Genomic DNA, 20,144 nt, shown 5'->3' with positions numbered 1-20,144 from the left:
TCAGGCTGGTCTTGAACTCCTGACCTCAGGTCATCTGCCCACCTTGGCTTCCCAAAGTGCTGGGATTATAGGTGTGAGCCACCAGGCCCAGCCAGTTTTTGTTTGTTCTTTGTTTTTTTAAGAGACAAGGTCTTGCCATGTTTCCCAGGCTAATCTCAAACTCCTGGGCTCAAGCGATCCTCCCGCCTTGGCCTCCCAAAGAGCTGGGATTACAGACATCAGCCTCCACTCCCAGCCGTGATTCTCTGATTCTCGGCTATTCTGAGAACAGGGATCTCTTGCTACAAAGAAACACAGACAGGTGCATGGGCCTTAGACGCCTGGCAATGACTGGATTCAGGAGAGGGCTGAAGTTCTTGAATATCAAGATGCCGTCTTCAGCAGTCCTCCTTCTGCCTGGACATGAATGGGAAGGAAGCTCTCGGCCTCCCACACCAGCCTGACTCATTTTGAAGGAGACTGATTGCTTCAAGGCATTCTTCTGTATCTCCTTCAAACCCCATTCTCTTTTAAGTTCGTTCTTTTGGCCTCGTTCTGTCCTCCAGAACCCTCTCAGATTGAGATTTCTCTGGAACTGGATTCTGTTTTTTCCAGACAGTCTCACTCACTCCACTGCCCAGGCTGGAGTACAGTGGCATAGTCTTGGCTCACTGCAACCTCCGCCTCCCCAGTTCAAGCAGTTCTCCTGCCTCAGCCTCCTGAGTAGCTGGGATTACAGGTGCCCGCCACCACGCGCGACCACTTTTTGTATTTTTAGTAGCAATGGGGTTTCACCATGTTGTCCAGGCTGGCCTCGAACTCCTGACCTCAAGTGATTTGCCTACCTCGGCCTCCCAAACTGCTGGGACTGCAGACGTGAGCCACTGTGCACGGCCTGGAGATTCTTTTCAAATTCTCTTTTTCAGGTGGAACACATCTGGTCTTTTGGACTGAACCTCACCCAATAGTTTCTATAACTGACCCTTGGGCATTGTGTCTAGGGGAAGGATGAATTCCTGGCTCTGAAAGGGAAGAGGGATGAGCAGCTATCTCTAGCCAGCAAATCAGAGTCACACATCTCAATAGCAAATTTGCACAGCTTCCTTACCATATAGTTTTTTTTTTTTCTTTAGATGGAGTCTCGCACTGTCACCCGGGCTGGAGTGCAGTGGTGCATCTCGGCTCACTGCAACCTCTGCCTCGCGGGTTCAAGTGATTCTCCTGCCTCAGCCTCCCGAGTACCTGGGATTACAGGCGTGAACCACCATGCCCAGCTAATTTTTTAAAAAATTTTTAGTAGAGACAAGATTTCACTATGTTGGCCAGGCTGGTCTCAAATTCCTGACCTTGTGATCCACCCACCTTGGCCTCCCAAAATGCTGGGATTACAGGCCTGAGCCACTGCGACCGGCCTTTTTTTTTTTTTTTCTTTTTAAATAGAGACAGGTGGCTGGGCGCGATGGCTCACGCCTGTAATCCCAGCATTTTGGGAGGGCAAGATGAGCGGATCATGAGGTCAGACGATCGAGACCATCCTGGCTAACACGGTGAAATCCCATAACTACTAAAAATACAAAAAATTAGCCGGGCGTGGTGGCGGGCGCCTGTAATCCCAGCTACTCGGGAGGCTGAGGCAGGAGAATGGCATGAACCCGGCAGGCGGAGCTTGCAGCAAGCAGAGATCGCGCCACTGCACTCCAGCCTGGGCGACAGAGCGAGACTCTGTCTCAAAAAAAAATAAATAAATAAAAATAAAAAATAAAATAAAATAAATAAATAGAGACAGGGTCTCGCTCTGTCATGCAGACTGGAGTGCAGTGCTGCAACCATAGCTCGCTGCAACCTCTGCCTTCTGGGCTCAAGCAATCCTCCCGCCTCAGCCTGCCAAGTAGCGGAGACTGCAGGTGCACACCACCATGCCCAGCTAATTTTTTTTTTTTAGTAGAAATGAGGTCTCACTATCTTGCCCAGGCTGGTTTCGAACTCTTGAGCTCAGTCAATCCCCCCAGCCTGAGCCTCTGGAAGTGCTGGGATCATAGGCGTGAGCCACCGTGCCCAGCCCCTGTGATTTCTTATTCTGACCAGTGATCAGCACCTGTCACCCAATATTTGTTAAGCGCCGACTGTATGCCAGGCACTATCCTTAGGTTGGGATACAGCAATGAGCTAAACAAAGACCCCTGCTCTTGTGCGGCTCTGTATGGTGGGGAGACAGAGTGTAGACAAGATGTCCCTGCAAAACGTTCAGCATAGGGGCCGGGCGCTGTGGTTCTCGCCTGGAATTACAGCAGTTTGGGAGTTCGAGACCAGCCTGGCCAACATGGTGAAACCCGGTCTTTACTAAAAATACAAAAATCAGCCAGGCGTGGTGGTGGGTACCTGTAATCCCAGCTACTCGGGGGGATGAGGAAGGAGAATCACTTGAACCCAGGAGGTGGAGGTTGCAGTGACCCAAGATCGTGCCACTGCACTCCAGCCTGTGGGACTGAGACTCAAAAAAAAAAAAAAAAAGTGTTCAGCATATCAGGGGAGGTAAGTGTCTCCTAAAGGCTGCTAATAAATCACCATGGTGCCTTAGCCTCCCGAGTAGCTGGAATTATAGGCGCGTGCCACCATGCCAGCTAATTTTATTTTATTTTATTTTTTTTGAGACGGAGTCTTGCTTTGTCGCCCAGGCTGGAGTGCAGTGGCGCAATCTCGGCTCACTGCAAGCTCTGCCTCCTGGGTTCACGCCATTCTCCTGCCTCAGCCTCCTGAGTAGCTGGAACTACAGGCGCCCGCCACCACGCCCGGCTAATTTTTTGTATATTTAGTAGAGGCGGGGTTTCACTGTGTTAGCTAGGATGGTCTCGATCTCCTGACCTCGTGGTCTGCCCGCCTCGGCCTCCCAAAGTGCTGGGATTACAGAGGTGAGCCACCACGCCCAGCTGCCTGTCTCTATTAAAAAAAAAAAAAAAAAGGCCGGTTGCAGTGGCTCACACCTGTAATCCCAGCACTTTGGGAGGCCAAGGTGGCCGGATCACAAGATCAGGAGTTTGAGACTAGCCTGGCCAACATAGTGAAACCCTGTCTCTACTAAAAATTAAAAAAAAAAATTTAGCTGGGTGTGGTGGTGCCATGCCCAGCTAATTTTTGTAGTTTTAGTAGAGACGCGGTTTTGCCATGTTGGCCAGGTTGGTCTCAAACTCCTGACCTCAAGTGATCCACCCGCCTCAGCCTCCCAAAGTGCTGGGATTACACACCTGGCCAGAATGTTAAGAACTCTTAAAATGGTGTAGGGGTGGGGGATCCTTTGGAGCTTTGGGGCAGGGAGGACAGAAATGAATCTTAAATCATTGAGCGAATACCCATTATGTGCCTGGCCAGGACTACCCCACTGTGAGGCCACAGAGAAGACTCGCCCACAGGGCCTCAGGCCTCCCTGCGTGTGCGGGAGATGGGACGTGGAGATTGAACCAGGCCAGCCTCGGGCCGTTCCCACTTAGAGATGGCCTCGCTCCTGCATCCCACCTGGGAGAGACACCTGCTCCCCCGACGGGTGACTCAGGGATGGGGAAGTCCTACCTGGGAAGATCTTCGTCCTGCCATTCCTCCTTCACGTCCACGTTTTCCATCCGGAGCGTGGCTTCGGTGGTCCCCATGGGAGCTGGGAAGAGGCACCAGCTTGAAGCAAGGATGACCCCTGAAAGGAAGCCGCAGAGGAATGGGTTTTACTGGACAATAATCCTAATGACAATCCCCTACCCCATGCAGCTCTTCCCCCTCCCACTCCCCCTCCGTCTCCCCCTCCCCCTTCCCCTCCCCCTCTCTCCTTTCTCCTCTCTCCTCTCGCCCCTCTCCTCTCTCCTTCTCCTTCTCCTTCTTTTTTGAGACGGAGTCTTGCTCTGTTGCCCAGGCTGTAGTGCAATGGTGCCATCTCAGCTCACTGCAACCTCCACCTTCCAGGCTCAAGCGATTCTCCCACCTCAGCCTCCCAAGTAGCTGGGGTTACAGGCACCCATCACCACGCCTGGTTAATTCTTGTATTTTTAGTAGAGACGGGGTTTCGCCATGTTGGCCAGGCTGGTCTCAAACTCCTGACCTCGGGTGATCCTCCTGCCTTGGCCTCCCAAAGTGCTGGGATTACAGGCGTGAGCCATCACACCTGGCTAATTTTTGTATTTTTAATAGAGATGGGGTTTCACCATGTTGGCCAGGCTGGTCTCAAACTCCTGAGCTCAAGCGGTCTACCCGCCTCAGCCTCCCAAAGTGCTGGGATTACAGGGGTGAGCCACTGAGCCTGGCTGTTTGTTTTTTTTTTTTTTAAAAAAACATGATCTTGCTCTGTTGCCTGGGCTGGAGTGCAGGGGCACAATCATAGCTCATGGCAGCCTTGAACTCCTGGGCTTAAGCAATCCTCCTGCCTCAGTCCCCCACCGGTAGCTGTGACCACAGGTGTGCACCATCATGCCTGGGTAATTTTTTAAAATCTTTTTTTAAGAGATTGGGTCTTGCTATGTTGCCCAGGCTGGTCTCGAACTCTTGGGCTCAAGCAATCCTCCTGCCTTGGCCTCCCTAAGCGCTGAGATTACAAGGGTAAACCACTGTGCCCGGCTAGCAGTTCTTATTGAACCATCACCCAGCCCCATGAGGTTCCCCTGTTTTACCGATGAGAAAACGGAGGCATAGAGAGCTTAGGATGCACAGTGGGGTTCAGAGTTTGAATGTGGGCGAGAGGCTGAGCCTTCAGATGTAAGCCCCACTCCCTTGGAAACTGAAATCCACCTTCTCCAGGGTGAGCCATGACCCAGATAGACTTACGCTCCCTCTTGTGCCTTGAACCTCAACTAGAAAGCAAGAAATCCAAATTGTCATTTATACTAAAGTGTGAATGGCTGATATACTTCAGCTTCTGTGCTGGGAATGCCAAGTTCAAAGAGAATCCAGAGGGATCTAACCCATCACTATCTGCCATATCTACCAGGCCACCTGTCCTGCCCCTCTGTCCTCCCTCAAGCAACCCCTAGTGACCTTCTGACCCCAGGGCTCACAAAGGCAGTGTGGAAAGAGACTGGGGTTCGAAAGGAAACCCTCATCTTTATTACCACAAAATGCCACTTTATTTATTTATTTATTTAGAGACGGGGTCTTGCTCTGTCGCCCAGGCTGGAGTGCAGTGGTGCGATCCCAGCTCACTACAGCCTCCAACTCCTGGGCTCAAGAGATCCTCCTGCCTCAGCCTCCCAAGTAGCTGGGACCACGAGTGTGTGCCATCATGCCTGGCTAATTTTTTTGATCTTGCTATGTCACCCAGGTGGGTCTTGACCTTTCGGGTTCAGGTGATCCTCCTGCCTCAGCCTCCCAAAGCGCTGGGATTACGGGTGTGAGCCACTGTGCCACCCCACCCCTCCAACACCAGTTTTGTTTTTCTTGTTCTGAGGAGCTCACTGGGGGCAGGGGCAGGGCAGGGGGAAGCAGTCTGGGTGGGGCCAGGATCAGAGCTGCCGGGTGAGACTGAGTTCTGGTCTGCTCTGGGGCATGGCGGACTCTCAGACCATCTCCGTCTCTGGGTCTCAGTTTCCCTTTCTGTAAACAAAACAGTTGAATTAGAGATGACCTCTAAGATACCTTTTGGACATAACATACCAGCGTCTTATGACTCAACCAACCCCATCTGTTTTGTGCTTTGAAACCAGTGCTTTGCACCTGTGGACAATTCTGCCACCCCTGCTGCAAGGGGACACTTGGCATTGTCTAGAGGCACTTTTGTCACAACTGAGGGGAAGGAGTGCCCCCTGGGGCAGGCCAGGGGTGCTGCTCAGCACCCTACAGTGCCCAGGATGGCTGCCCATGACCAAGAATGACTGGGCCCCAAATATCCATAGATCCAAGGTGGAGAAACCTTGTCTTAAAGGCAATAGTCATTTCTGTGTGCATTCCCGTGTTTGCGAAAGGATTTCAGGCCCATGTCCGGCAGTCATTACAGAGCATTGTATGCTCTGTCCTTCCATTACCTCCATCTGTCCTCTGAACAGCTCCTGAGTAGCTAGATACACCTTTTTTTGTTTTGTTTTGTTTTTTTTTGAGACGGAGTCTCACTCTGTCACCCAGGCTGGAGTGCAGTGGTGTGATCTCGGCTCACTGCAACCTCCACCTCCTGAGTAGCTGGGACTACAGGCGCGTGCCACCACGCCCAGCTAATTTTTGTATTTTTAGTAGAGACGGGGTTTCACGATATTGGCTAGGCTGGTCTCGAACTCCTGACCTCGTGATCCGCCTGCCTCCCAAAGTGCTGGGATTACAGGCTTGAGCCACTGCTCCTGGCCACTAGATCCACTTTTTAAAGCATCTAGGGGCTGGATGCAGTGGTGCATGCCTGGAACCCCAGCACTTTGGGCAGATTGCTTGAGACCAGGGGTTCGAGACCAGCCTGGGCAACACAGCAAGACCTCCATCTCTCCAAAAAAATACAAAAACTAACCAAGCATAATGGTGGGTGCCTGAGGTCCTAGCTAATCAGGAGGCTGAGGTGGGAGGATTGAACCCAGAAGGTCAAGACCAGCCTGGGCAACATAGCAAGGCCCCATCTCTACAAAAAACAAAACCAAAACCAAAAATTAATCAAATGCGATGGGTGCCTGAAGTCATAGCTGTTCAGGAGGCTGAGGTGGGAGGATTGCTTGAGCCCAGGAGGTCGAGGCTGCAGTGAGCTATGATTGTGCTACCGCATTCCAGCCTAAGCAACAGAGATCCTATTTCAAAAAATAAAATAAAAAATAAAGCATCTGGCTGGGGGCAGTGGCTCACACGTGTAATCCCAGCACTTTGGGAGGATCGCCTGAGCACAGGAGGTCAAGACCAGCCGAGGCAAGATAGCAAGACCCTGTCTCAAAAAAACAAATACATAAAGCATCTAAGGCCCCCAACTCGCATGGCATCCAGGCTGCCTCTCTGTGGAATAGGTTACCTGCAGCCCCCGGCGTAGATATCGGGTTTGCATCGGGGACCAGGGACCGTGGCTTAGCAAGGAAGGACCCAGAGGCAGCCTCAGCCAGATGAGGAAGTGGGGGGAGGGGACGGCTAAAACTAGACCCTCCCCCGTACAGGGTGAGCGTTTCTCACTCGATTCTCTGTCCTCAATGTCGTCATTCATTCTTGGAGGAGGGACAGTAACACGCAGCATGGAAAAAAAAAATCCCTCCTGGATGCTATGGGGTGGGGGGTGGGGGTGGCAGCAGCCAGCCAGGCCCTTCCCGAGAGGGTAAGCTCTCCTCGGCAGTAGAAACGCATTTACTCTCCGGAGGAAGGGGTCTTCGCCTGTGCCTTCCTCGCACTGAGCAGGGTGTGACCTCAGCCCCCAGGAACACTCCCCCCAGCCCCGCCCCCGACCCCCACCCCCTGCCAGCTGCAGCCACAGGCGTTGACTCCACAGTCTTCTAAGGATGGGGTGTGGTGGGTTCTCAGTGGGCCCCGGACACTCCTGCACTCAGATCCTGGCTTCGCATTTGGGGACGGCCAAAAGAAGACAGTGACATCAAGGAACAGGAGTGAAGCGCTCATCTGAGCCCTGATGTCTGATTATTAGCAAATCACATACGAGTTCCAATAAGGAGGAGGCATCTGTGTCTTAAACCATAAACCACCCCCTTCCTCCCCACCCCACAGGACAGCCTTTATCGACACACTTAAGAGAATTTTTTTTTTTTTTTTTTTTCGAAATCGGCGGCTGGTGGCCTTCCCAGCGTTATAAATAGGAAATACACAGGGTTAGGATGGGTCTATTTCAGCGTCCCAGAGAGAAGCTCAGGTTTTCATCCGCCCGAGCTCTCAGCGTGTCCTGAAAATGGTGCACTTATCTGCCTTCCAGGGGAACGGTGCGCGCGGAAGGTAAACTGTGTTGCTGGGCGCAGCTCAGGGAACGGTTTTCCCTGGTACCGGGAACACGGATGTGAGGGCCTTCACGGAGTCACAAGACCGTGGCTCTCTGCTCCCACCCGCCCCATCTGCTGGAAAGGGATTTAGAGGCGGCAAAGGCTGCCAGATAAACCTTCCAGGGAGACGGTTTATGCCGGGAGAAGGGGAGATGCGCGCACTCACCTCTGCAGCTGAGACAGCTTCTCCTCCTTACTGGCAAACAAAGGCGAGCCCTGCCCGGGTGCAGCTGGGCATCGTTCACGCTCCCCAGGCCTTCAGAGCCTCGGAGGAAAAGGATGCTCGCAGGGGCGGATTCTGCATCCGAGGAAGGTCACCCAGGGCGACGTGGCCAGCGCCCGCCAGCCCTTTTGTGTAGGGGTGGGTGGGGTGCAGGGTTAGCGGTGGGCTCCCCAGCGCGGGGCTGCGGCTGCGCCCCCTCTCATCGCCGCCAGCCTGCGCGCCCTGCCTCCGAGGTAGCTGCTTCTTCCCAGCTCACGGCTGGCAGAGGCTCGGCTTCCCGAAGACAGTTAATTTATGCTGCTTTTGTGTGCAGGGAGGAGGGGGTGGGGGGTGGCGGCCTGACCGAAAAGCACAGCCCCCTGCCAGAATCCGGTCCTCTCCATTGGCTGACAGACAAGCATCTCCGAAAGCCACGCCAGGGGCAGTGGCAGAAATCATTTTCTGATGGCGCATCACAGATTGAAAAACAAAACAACAGACAAATCAATACATAAATGGCAAGATGGCCTCATTCCTTAGAGAATGGGGAGCGGGGGGGTTGGGGAAGGTCTTCTTGGCATTTCTCCTTGCAAAGGGAGCAGGGTTGAGGGGTGGCATCTCCCAAAAAGTCTGTGCAGGCAAAGAAAGGACTGTCCCCAGGCCGGATGCCATGGCTCACGCCTATAATCCTAGCACTTTGGGAGGCCGAGGAGAGAGGATCACCTGAGGTCAGGAGTTCGATACCAGCCTGGCCAACATGGTGAAACCCCATCTCTACTGAAAATACAAAAATTAGCCAGGCGTGGTGGCGCATGCCTGTAATCCCAGCTACTCGGGAGGCTGAGGCAGGAGAATCGCTTGAACCTGGGAGGCAGAGGTTGCAGTGAGCTGAGATGGCGCCACTGCACTCCAGCCTGGGTGGCAGAGGGAGACTCTGTCTCAAAGAAAAAAAAAAAAAGAAATGACTGTCCCCAGGTCACTGTGTTGTGGGTCCATTAGATGGTCACTTACCATTGATGCAGCCTTGTGCCTTAAACAGGGCTGGGTGGAGGGGAGGCAGAAGGTTCTCAGGCACACTCGCTTTGCAGGGCTGCTTTGGGAACGGCGCCCTCTGCAGTTGTGCGCTGGCGTGGCCTCACCCTGGAGGAATTCAAGGAGACAACGGAAGATGGTAGGGTGGAGAGTGCAGGCCCTGCAGTCGGACTGGAAGTGGGTTTGAACTCTAGCCCAGCCACTCCCCAGTTGGCGGACCAGTGGGCATGAGTGATCTCACCTGCGGGCCTCAGTTTTCCTCATCTGTGAAATGGAGCCGCTATGGCTTTTCCACGTTATGAGATAATGCATAGACAGCAGTAAACACAATGCCGGGGCACAAGAAAACCTCTCTATGTGTTTCTTTCTTTCTTTTCTTTTCTTTTTCTTTTTTGAGGTGGAGTCTTGCTCTGTTGCCCAGGCTGGAGTACAGTGGTGCGATCTCGGCTTACTGCAACCTCCGACTCCCAGGTTCAAGTGGTTCTCCTGCCTCAGCCTCCCAAGTAGCTGGGATTACAGGCACACACCACCACGCCTGGCTAATTTTTTTTTGTATTTTTAGTAGAGACGGGGGTTTCACCATGTTGGTCAGGCTGGTCTCGAACTCCTGACCTCAGATGATCCGCCCACCTTGGCCTCCCAAAGTACTGGGATTAGAGGTGTGAATCACTGTGACCGGCCTATATGTATTTCTTGCTTTTGCTGTTTTTAATGTTTATTTTATTTACCTATTTTTAAGAAACAGGGGTTTTCCCTGTCATCCAGGCTGGAGTGCAATGGCACAATCATAGCTCACTGCAGTCTTGAACTCCCGGGCTCAAGTGATCCTGACACCGCTTCCTCCCGAGTGGCTGAGACTACAGGCTTCCACCACCATGCCCCGCTAATCTGTGTCATTTTTGTAGAAATAGGGTCTCTCTCTCTATTGCCCAGGCTGGTCTTGAACTCTTGGACTCAAGTGAGCCTCTCACCTCGGCCTTGAAAAATGTTGGGATTATAGGTGTGAGCCACCGTGCCTGGCCCACAGCACTTACTATTAATTGAAATTATTTATACTTTTTTTTGTTGTTGTTGAGTCTCTGCTCCTCCTTATTAGAATATACTATTTTGTTTTGTTTTGTTTTGTTTTTTGGGACACAGTCTTGCTCTGTCTCCCAGGCTGGAGTGCAGTGGTGTGATCTCAGCTCACTGCAACCTCCGCCTCCTCTCAGGTTCAAGCGATTCTCACGCCTCAGCTTCCCAAGTAGCTGGGACTACAGGCATGCACCACCACACCCGGCTATTTTTTTTTATTTTTAGTAGAGACGGGGTTTCACCATGCTAGCCAGGCTGGTCTCAAACTCCTGACCTCAGGCGATCTGCCTGCCTTGGCCTCCCAAAGTGTTGGGATTACAGGCGTGAGCCACCGCACCTGGCCAGAATATACATTTTCGAAGAGCAGAGGCTCAGTTGGTCTTATGCACCACACATTCTCCGCACAAGGTAGCAACTCGTGGTGCAAAGCTGTTCAGGAAACGCAGGCAGAGTGCATGAAGGCTGGCTCCCTTCATGACATGACCCTTCACGACCCTCACCCACTGCATGGGGGTCTGCACTCTTCTGAGGCATAAAGGCAACCTGCCCACAGCAGAGGCAGAAAGCCCCGATGGGGAAGCAGAGACCCCAGAGACTTAGCACAAGGTTGGGACTTCCCATCTCCTGGCTGGAGAAAGTGGAGGTCTTGTGAGAGACACTTGTGTTCACTGAGGGGTGGATTCGGTTATTCCCTGTGCTGGGCACTGGGCACAAGATATGAGTAATTCCCATTACTGGCAAACAAAGGCGAGCCCTGCCTGGGTGCAGCGGGCATCTCTCAGGCTCCCCAGGCCTTCAGAGCATCGGAGGAAGAGGATGGCTGAAGGGGTGGATTCTGCATCCGAGGAAGGTTGCAAGGCGATATGGCTAGTGCCCACCAGCTCTTTTGTGCAGGAGTGGGGGTGCAGGGTTAGTGGTGGGCTCCCCTGCATGGGGCTGCGGCTGTGGCCCCTCTCATCATCACCCACCTGCACGCCCTGCCTCTGAGGTACCTGCTTCTTCCCAGCTCATGGCTGGCAGAGGCGTGGCTTCCCTAAGACAGTTACTTCATGCCGTTTTTGTGTGCAGGGTTGGGAATCCTCTTAGAATGCCCATTCAGTTGAGGCCAGGCATGTAATCCCAGCACTTTAGGAGGCTGCTCACACCTGCAATCCCAGCACTTTAGGAGGCCACTCACCCCTGCAATCTCAGCACTTTGGGAGGCTGAGGCGGGCAGATAACTTGAGGTTGGGAGTTTGAGACCAGCCTGGACAACATGGTGAAACCCCGTCTCTACTAAAAATACAAAAATTGGTCGGACGTGGTGGTGGGCGCCTGTAATTCCAGCTACTCGGGAGACTGAGGCAGGAGAATCGCTTGAACCCGGGAGGTGGAGGTTGCAGTGAGCCCAGATTGAGTCACTGCTCTCCAGGTGGGGTGACAGAGTGACGCTCCATCCCCAAAAAAAAAAAAAAAAGAATTCCTATTCAGTTGAGAGAAACAGGTGGACAATAGAGTCTGGGCTGATGTAGAGACATCTTTGCAGTGGTGCAGGTTGGGGGAGGCTTGGGGAGGTTTCCTGGTGGGGTACAGGGGTGGTGACTGTATGAATGAGACCCCTGAGGAGTGAGTGGAGTTAGATGAATAAAAAAGGGGGAGGAAGGCGTATTCTGGACGGACAGGCCTGCCCAGACTGGCATTTAAAGAGCCACAGCTTCTCCCCAGTCCACCAAGTCCCTGGGAACTGTCCATGGTGCTACAGCCACCACCGAGGAGCCACAGTGTGTGACCTGAGCTCGGTTCCCTGTTTTTTTGTTTTTGTTTTTGTTTTTTCCTTTGAGACAGAGTGTCGCTCTGTCACCCAGGCTGGAGTACAGTGGTGCGATCTCGGCTCACTGCAACCTCCGCCTCCCGGATTCAAGCGATTCTTCCACCTTAGCCTCCCGAGTAGCTGGGATTACAGGCACCCGCCACCACGCCAGGCTAATTTTTGTACTTTCAGTAGAGACGGGGTTTCACCACGTTGGCCGTGCTAGTCTCAAACTCCTGACCTCGGGTGATCCGCTCACCTCGGCCTCCCAAAGTTCTGGGATTACAGGTGTGAGGCACTGCACCTGGCCTCTCTTTTTCATTTCGTTTTATTTTAATTTTAAAGTGGAAAATTTTTAATTTAGTTTAATTTTTTGAGACAGGGTCTTGCTCTGTAGCCCAGGATGGAGTGCGGGGGTGTGATCATGGCTCACTGCAGCCTCAACCTCCTGGGCTCAAGCGATCCTCCGATCTCAGCCTCCCTGGTAGCTGGGACTACAGGTGTATGCCATCACACCTGGTTAATTTTAAAAATTTTTGTAGAGATAGGGTCTTTCTATTTTTCCCAGGCATACATACCACACCCTGTGGATGTGGATATCTTTAGGGGCCATTATTCTGCCGGTCATCCCCGAGGAATTCGTTTGGCAAGGCACAAAAGGGCTAGATTTTGTAGGATCTTGAAACTTTTCTGAAGGTGAGCTTGTAGAAAATTTTCCTGTGGGCTGGGTGCAGTGGCTCACACCTGTCATCCCAGAACTTTGGGAGGCTGAGGCAGGTGGATCACTTGAGGCCAGGAGTGCTGGGCTTAGTGCTGGGATTACAGGTGTAATCCCGGCCTGTCACTCTGTATCTTTAACCCCTACACCAGTGGCTCTCACCTGGCGGGGTGGTGATCCTGCCCGTAGTGGACACCAGATGATTTCTGGGGACATTTGTGGTTGTCGCGACTGGGGTATACTCCTGTTATGCAGTGGGTGGAGGCCAGGGATGCTGCTGAGCACCCTGCAGTGCCCAGGACGGCTCCACCCCAGAGAACAATCTGGTCCCAATGTCCACAGTACTGAGCAAGAAGAATTCTGCCCTAAAAGAATGCCTGATACAGCCCAGGCAGGGTGGCTCACACCTATAATCCCAGCACTTTGGGAGGCCGAAGTGGGTGGTCAGGAGGTCAGGAGTTCGAGACCAGCCTGGCCAACATGATGAAACCCCGTCTCTACTAAAAATACAAAAATTAGGCCGGGCGCGGTGGCTCATATCTGTAATCCCAGCACTTTGGGAGGCTGAGGCGGGTGGATCATGACTCAGAAGATCAACACCATCCTGGCTAAGATGGTGAAATCCCGTCTCTACTAAAAATACAAAAAAATTAGCCGGGCGTGGTGGCGGGCGCCTGTAGTCCCAGCTACTAGGAGGCTGAGGCAGGAGAATGGCGTGAACCCGGGAGGCGGAGCTTGCAGTGAGCCGAGATCACGCCACTGCACTCCAGCCTGGGCGACAGAGCGAGACTCTGTCTCAAAACAAAGAAGCAAACACCAAAAATTAGCTGGGTGTGGTGGCACACACCTGTGTTCCCAGCTACTTGGGATTCAGGAGAGTCGCTTGAGCCCAGGAGGTGAAGGCTACAGTAAGCTGAGATGGCAACACTGCACTCTAGCCTGGGCAACAGAGCAAGACTCCATCTCAAAAAAAAAAAAAAAGAAGAATGCCTGATACATAGTTGTCTGTAAAATTCATTGAGGCTATGAAGTCACAAACTATCCTTGAGTCTTAATGTCCTGATTTGCAAAGGGGATTAATACAAATATGTTATTTATGGATTTCATGTTTGAAAATTCATCTACTGACTAAAACTTCTCTGAAGCCTGAAAATCAATACACTTAGTACTTTTTTTTTTTTTTGAAATGGGGTCTTGCTCTGTCTCCCAGGCTGGAGTGGAATGGCGTGATCTCAGCTCACTGCAACCTCCGCCTCCCAAGTTCTAGCGATTCTCCTGCCTCAGCCTCCCAAGTAGCTGGGATTACAGGCACACGCCACCACGCCTGGCTAATTTTTGTATTTTTAGTAGAGACGGTTTCACTGTGTTGGCCAGGCTGGTCTCGAACTCCTGATCTCAGGTGATCTGCCTGCCTCAGCCTCCCAAAGCGCTGAGATTACAGGTGTGAGCCACCACGCCCGGCCCAGGCTGGTCTTGAACTCCTGACCTCGTCATCCATCCACCTCGGCCTCCCAAAGTGCTGGGATTACAGGCATGAGCCACCATGCCTGGCTGTTACTTTTTTTTTTTTTTTGAGATGGAGTCTCGCTCTGTCGCTCAGGCTGGAGTGCAGTGGTGCGATCTCGGCTCACTGCAAGGTCCACCTCCCGGGTTCACGCCATTCTCCTGCCTCAGCCTCCGGAGTAGCTGGGACTACAGGCGCCCACCACTATGCCCGGCTAAATTTTTGTATTTTTAGTAGAGGCGAGGTTTCACTGTGTTAGCCAGGATGGTCTTGATCTCCTGACCTCGTGATCTGCCCACCTCGGCCTCCCAAAGTGCTGGGATTACAGGCTTGAGCCACTGCGTCCGGCCAACGGCCAGTAATTTTATGGCCATTTGTAGACATGCACAGAGCAGGGGGAAAAAATTTGAGCCCCTGATGTGCTTGTTCCCAGCCAAAGTTGAATAAGACAATGCTCTATCATCTTGTTTCAGCTGTCATACTTTAAACACATCTCCTTTTTGGGGGCTGCAGCTTTTTTCCCATTTTTGTGCTTTTTCTTGGTGATTTTGCTATTTAAAATGACTTTTGGTCAGGCGCGGTGGCTCACATCTGTACTCCCAGCACTTTGGGAGGCCGAGGCAAGCGGATCACCTGAGGCCAGGAGTTCAAGACCAGCCTGGCCAACATGGTGAAACCTCGTCTCTACTAAAAATACACAAATTAGCCGGGGGTGGTGGCACGCGCCTGCAATCCCAGCTATTCAGGAGGCTGAGGCAGGAGAATCACTTGAACCCAGGAGGCGGAGGCTGCAGTGAGCTGAGATCGTGCCACTGCACTCCAGCCTGGGTGAAAAAGCAAGACTCTGTCTCAAAAATAAATAAATAAATCCATAAAATAAAATGACTTCCAAGCGTCGTGCTGAAGCACTGTCTAGCATTCCTAAGTGCAAGAAAGCTCCAAGGAGAAAAACTGTGTGTTAGAGAACTTCAGATACGAGTAAAAGTGCTATGAGTTCAATGTGAATGACTCAACCATGTCTATTTGTTGGGAATAATGCTCAAAATGCTAAGGAGATTGAATACTCAAACAAAGGGATTTTAGCAAAGCAATTGTACTTCTGCTCAGAGAGGTGTTTTTCTTTGGCCAGTCGTCATGAGAGCGCACCTGAACAAAGGGGCACGAGAGCCTTTACTCCTGACACAAGTCCTGCCCCTGTGCCCTTTCCCCATTGGCCGGGGTCGGGTCACACAGTCTGAACTAATCCCGGTTGGCTAGATATTTGAACTTTCTTTTTTCTTTTTTGAGATGGAGTTTCGCTCTTATTGCCCAGGTTGGAGTGCAATGACACAATCTCGGCCCACTGCAACCTCCACCTCCTGGGTTCAAGTGATTCTCCTGCCTCAGCCTCCCGAGTAGCTGGGATTATAGGCATGCACCACCATGCCTGGCTAATTTTGTATTTTTAGTAGAGATGTTGGTCAAGCTGGTCTCGAACTCCTGACCTCAGTTGATCCGCCCTTCTCATCCTCTCAAGGTGCTGGGATTACAGGTGTGAGCCACTGCACCCGGCCAAGGTCATGTATTGACGGTTGATGCAAACATTGTGACTAGAGGCTCACAGGAACCCATCCTTGTGTTTCTCTTAGGAGCGATGGTCAGTATTAGTGAACTTGGTATTGACTTTAGAGAACAGAAATAATGAGAATCGACTGTGTCTACTTCTTTTTTTTTTTTTTTTTTTTAAGAGTCTTGCTCTGTCGCCTAGGCCGGAGTGCAGTGGTGCGATCTTGGCTCACTCCAAGCTCCGCCTCCTGGGTTCACCCATTCTCCTGCCTCAGCTTTCCGAGTAGCTGGGACTACAGGCGCCCGCCACCACACCTGGCTAATTTTTTTGTATTTTTAGTAGAGATGGGGTTTCACTGTGTTAGCCAGGATGGTCTCGATCTCCTGACCTCATGATCCGCCTGCCTCGGCCTCCCAAAGTGCTGGGATTATAGGTGTGAGCCACCGCGCCCGGCCTCTTTTTTCTTTTCTTTTCTTTTCTTTTTCATTTTTTTTTTAGACTGAGTCTTGCTCTGTCACCCACACTGGAATGCAGTGGTACACTTATGGCTCACTGCAACCTCCACCTCCTGGGCTCAAGCGATCCTCCCACCTCAGCCTCCTAAGTGGCTGGGACTACGGGCACACACAACCACACCCAGCTAATTTTTGTATTTTTTAGAGATGGGGTCTCCCTATGTTGCCCAGGCTGGTCTCAAACTCCTGGGCTCAAGCAATCCTCCTGCCTTGGCCACTGAAGTAGCTGGGGTTACTGGTATGAGCCACTATGCCTGGCCTGTTTCTACTTCTGAAGGCTGTTTTTTTTGTTTGTTTGTTTTTTTGTTTTTTTGTTTTTTTTTTTAGACGGAGTTTCACTCTTTTACCCAGCCTGGAGTGCAGTGTTGTGATCTCAACTCACTGCAACCTCTGCCCTCCAGGTTCAAGCAGTTCTCCTGCCTTAGCCTCCTGAGTATCTGGGATTATAGGCACCTACCACCACGCCCAGCTAATTTTTTTATATTTTTAGTAGAGACAGGGTTTCGCTGGGTTAGCCAGGCTGGTCTCGAACTCCCGACTTCAGCCTCCCAAAGTGCTGGGATTACAGGTGTGAGCCTCCATGCCCGGCCTTCTGAAGACTGTTGTGGGAACTGGATCACATTTTGCATGTAAAGCATTTAGCACAATCGTTGTAGTAAATAATAGAAAAAATGCAACCCAGAGAAAACACTAGAACAGATCCTTTGTAAAGAGATGCAGCCTTCGTTACCTAATTAGAATGGCAGGGACCTGGAGAGAGGCCATGTGCTATTAATTACCTTGTTGGACTTTAGTCAGGGCATGGCAGGGGGAGCTGCATTGGCCAGACCCACCAGACCATTCCTGGTGGCCACACATGGTCATGGAGATACAGATGGAAGAGTGCCATCCGCTAAATCACCAAATATGGCTTCCCTCAGCACCCTGGGCTCTCCATGGAGCCTGTCCAAGAATTAGTAGCCCTGTATCTGCTGAATGCGCTTCTTACTTTAATGCTCTCGTAATACTCCATTGTCAAAAAGCCAAGTGGTTTGAAAGACTTCAGCAAAGCAAAAGTTCATAGATGCCCAAGACCCAAGACTTCCTTTTTTGTTTGTTTTGTTTTGTTTTGAGACTGAGTCTCACTCTGTCACCTGGGCTGGAGTGCAGTGGCGCGATCTCGGCTCACTGCAACATCTGCCTCCCAGGTTCAAGCAGTTCTCCTGCCTTGGCCTCCTGAGAAGCTGGGACTACAGTCACCCGCCACCTCGCCTGGCTAATTTTAGTATTTTTTTAGTAGAGACAGGGTTTCACCATGTTGACCAGGCTCGTCTTGAACTCGTGACGTCAGATGATCCGCCCGCCTCAGCCTCCCAAAATGCTGGGATTACAGGCATGAGCCATTGTGCCCAGCCCCCTTTTATGTTTTTTTCCCTGTGTTTTTTTTTTTGGAGACAGGGGTTCTGGCTCTGTCACCCAGGCTGGAGTGCAGTGGTGCGATCTTGGCTCACTGCAGCCTCTGCCTCCTGGGCTCAAGTGATCCTCCCACCTCAGCCTCCTGAGTAGCTAGGACCACAGGCACCCGCCACCATGCCCAGATAATTTTTGTATTTTTAGTAGAGCTGGGGTTTCGCCATGTTGGCCAGGCTGCTCTTGAACTCCTGACCTCGGGTGATCCGCCTGCCTCGGTCTCCTAAAGTGCGAGGATTACAGGTGTGAGCCACTGCGTGCAGCCCACTTCCTCGTCTGGGAAGTGACTCTCCAGGAAGTCACAGAGATGGGGGTCTGTAGGGGTGGAACCCAGGGCATGAAGATCCAAAAGACCCTGGTTGAGATTTTTCCCTGGGGCCATGGCGGCTTCCATGGCTTCCAGGGTTTTACCCCACTCATCCTGACCTGCCTTCTGGATGTCCTGGAAGAGAGCAGGGCCACCACACTGGTTTTGCATCTTCAGGAGACGCTTAACGCCCTTGCGCTTCTCCTCGTCCAATTCATGGAAGAAGTAGCCCCCGCCTTCCGGAGCCACATCATGGTGGTCAAAATAAAAGCACAGAGAGAGGAGATGTAGGAGGCCCGCAGGTGCAAACTGACCAGGCGGTTGACGGCTGCCTCCACCGCGGTGGAATAATTCTGACCAATCTGGGAGCACATGGTTGGTCGGCAAGAAGGAGCTAACCACAGAAACGGCGTTGGCTGGTCCGAGAAGCAGGAGATGGCTGAGACGATGGTCCTGGAGGTTGCAAGTAGAGAGGAAATCAGAGGGTGGTTGGAGGCTGGAAGTGAGTTCCTGGATCTGTTCTGTCCAAACACTGTTGAAGCAAGAGACAGATCCGCGGGACCTGCAAAGACGCTGCTGCTTGTCAGGTTTCAATACTGTCAAGTGACTCTCCCTCCGCCTCCTTCCAGGCTGCAGTCTTGGGAAGGAAGTCACTATGCGCAGCCCACACTCAAGAGGTGTAGAGTTACTCTCTATCTCCTTAAGGGCAGTGTAGCTGCACAAATTAGGAATTCTTCTACATAAGAGATTTGTCCGTTTGCCTCCGTTTATTTGTTTATTCATTCAATTCTTTCTCTCTCTTTTCTTTTCTTTCCTTCCCTTCCCTCCCTCCCTGCTCCTCTCCCTCTCCTTTCTTTTTTTTTTTTTTTTTTTTTTTTTTGAGACGGTGTATTGCTCTGTTGCCCAGGCTGGAGTACAGTAGTGTGATCTCGGCTCACTGCATCCTCCACCTCCTGGGTTCAGGTGATTCTCCTGCCTCAGCCTCCCGAGTAGCTGGGATTACAGGTGTGCACCACCATGCCTGGCTAATTTTTTTTTTTTTGTATTTTTAGTAGAGACAGGGTTTCGCCATGTTGGCTAGGCTGGTCTTGAACTCCTGACCTCGGGTGAGCTGCCCATCTCGCCTTCCCAAAGTGCTGGGATTACAGGTGTGAGCCACCACGCCCAGCCCTTTCTTTCTTTTCTCTTTTTTGAGACAGGGTCTCACTCTGGAGTGCAGTTGCACAGTCACAGCTCACTGCAGCCTTGACCGCCCAGGCTCAAGTGATCCTCCCACCTTAGCCTTCTGAGTAGCTGGGACCACAGGCATGTACCACCATGACCAGCTAATTAAAAAAAATTGTAGAAACAGGGTCTTGCTATGTTGTCCAGGCTAGTCTCAAAGTCCTAGGGCTCAAGATCCTCCTGCCTCCGCCTCTCAACATGTTGGGATTACAGACGTGAACCACTGTGCCTGGCCTATCATTTATTTATGTCAGGTTGTGAACACAGGAGGCAGAGACCATGGGGGCCACCTGAAGAGTCATTCTGAGGCTAGATGCAGTGGCTCACGTCTGTTATCCCAGCACTTTGGGAGGCCAAGGCAAGAAGATCATTTGAGGCCAGGAGTTCAACATCAGCCTGGGCAACATAGCAAGACCCTGCCTCTACAAAAAATTAAAAAATTAACTGGCTGTGGTGGTGGGGCTTGTGGCATGGGTGGGGCTTGAGCAGAGACCTCCACATCTGAGTGGTTAAAGGGAAGGTGGGGCTCGGAGACAGAGGTAGGGCTTGTGCAGAGACCATATCTGAGCAGGTAAAGGGAAGGCGGGGCTCCGAGAAAGAGGCGGGGCTTGTGGCATGGGTGGGGCTTGAGCAGAGACCTCCACACCTGAATGGTTAAAGGGAAGGTGCGGTTCCAAAAAAAAGGTGGGGCTTGTGGCATGGGTGGGGGTTGTGCAGAGATCACATCTGAGTGGGTAAAGGGAAGGCAGGGCTCTGAGTAAGAGGCGGGGCTTGTAGCATGGGCAGGACTTGATCAGATACCGCCACATCTGAGTGGTTAAAGGGAATGTGGGGGCTCCGAGAAAGAGGCGGGGCTTCTAGCATGGGCGGGGCTTGAGCAGAGACCTCCACATTT

At 51.9% G+C, this 20,144-nt stretch overlaps 2 protein-coding genes across 2 annotated transcripts in view; both read right to left on the bottom strand.

The window, feature by feature from the left end:
- ATCAY (ATCAY kinesin light chain interacting caytaxin) overlaps positions 1 to 8,414 on the bottom strand; it is a 43,623-nt gene extending 35,209 nt beyond the window's left edge. Inside the window, exons 1-2 of the mRNA XM_055250466.2 lie at positions 8,056 to 8,414; positions 3,544 to 3,661 (exon numbers count right to left, since the gene is read on the bottom strand). Coding sequence (XP_055106441.1) covers positions 3,544 to 3,620 — 77 coding nt within the window. The 5' untranslated portion in view covers positions 3,621 to 3,661; positions 8,056 to 8,414. The remainder of the gene's footprint in view (positions 1 to 3,543; positions 3,662 to 8,055) is intronic.
- LOC129466797 (uncharacterized) lies at positions 7,811 to 20,113 on the bottom strand. Its single transcript, XM_055250802.1, is given in 7 exon segments — positions 7,811 to 7,886; positions 8,056 to 8,145; positions 8,369 to 8,553; positions 9,103 to 9,231; positions 17,987 to 18,312; positions 18,315 to 18,587; positions 20,002 to 20,113. Coding segments are annotated over 7 exon segments (1,191 nt in total).
- Positions 20,114 to 20,144: the final 31 nt, after the last annotated feature.

The sequence above is a fragment of the Symphalangus syndactylus genome, chromosome 17 (genome assembly GCF_028878055.3).
Source record: "Symphalangus syndactylus isolate Jambi chromosome 17, NHGRI_mSymSyn1-v2.1_pri, whole genome shotgun sequence".
In the NCBI taxonomy this organism is placed as follows: Eukaryota; Metazoa; Chordata; class Mammalia; order Primates; family Hylobatidae; genus Symphalangus; species Symphalangus syndactylus.
Note: the sequence above shows the minus strand (reverse complement) of the source record. Positions and strands in the feature narration are given on the sequence as shown.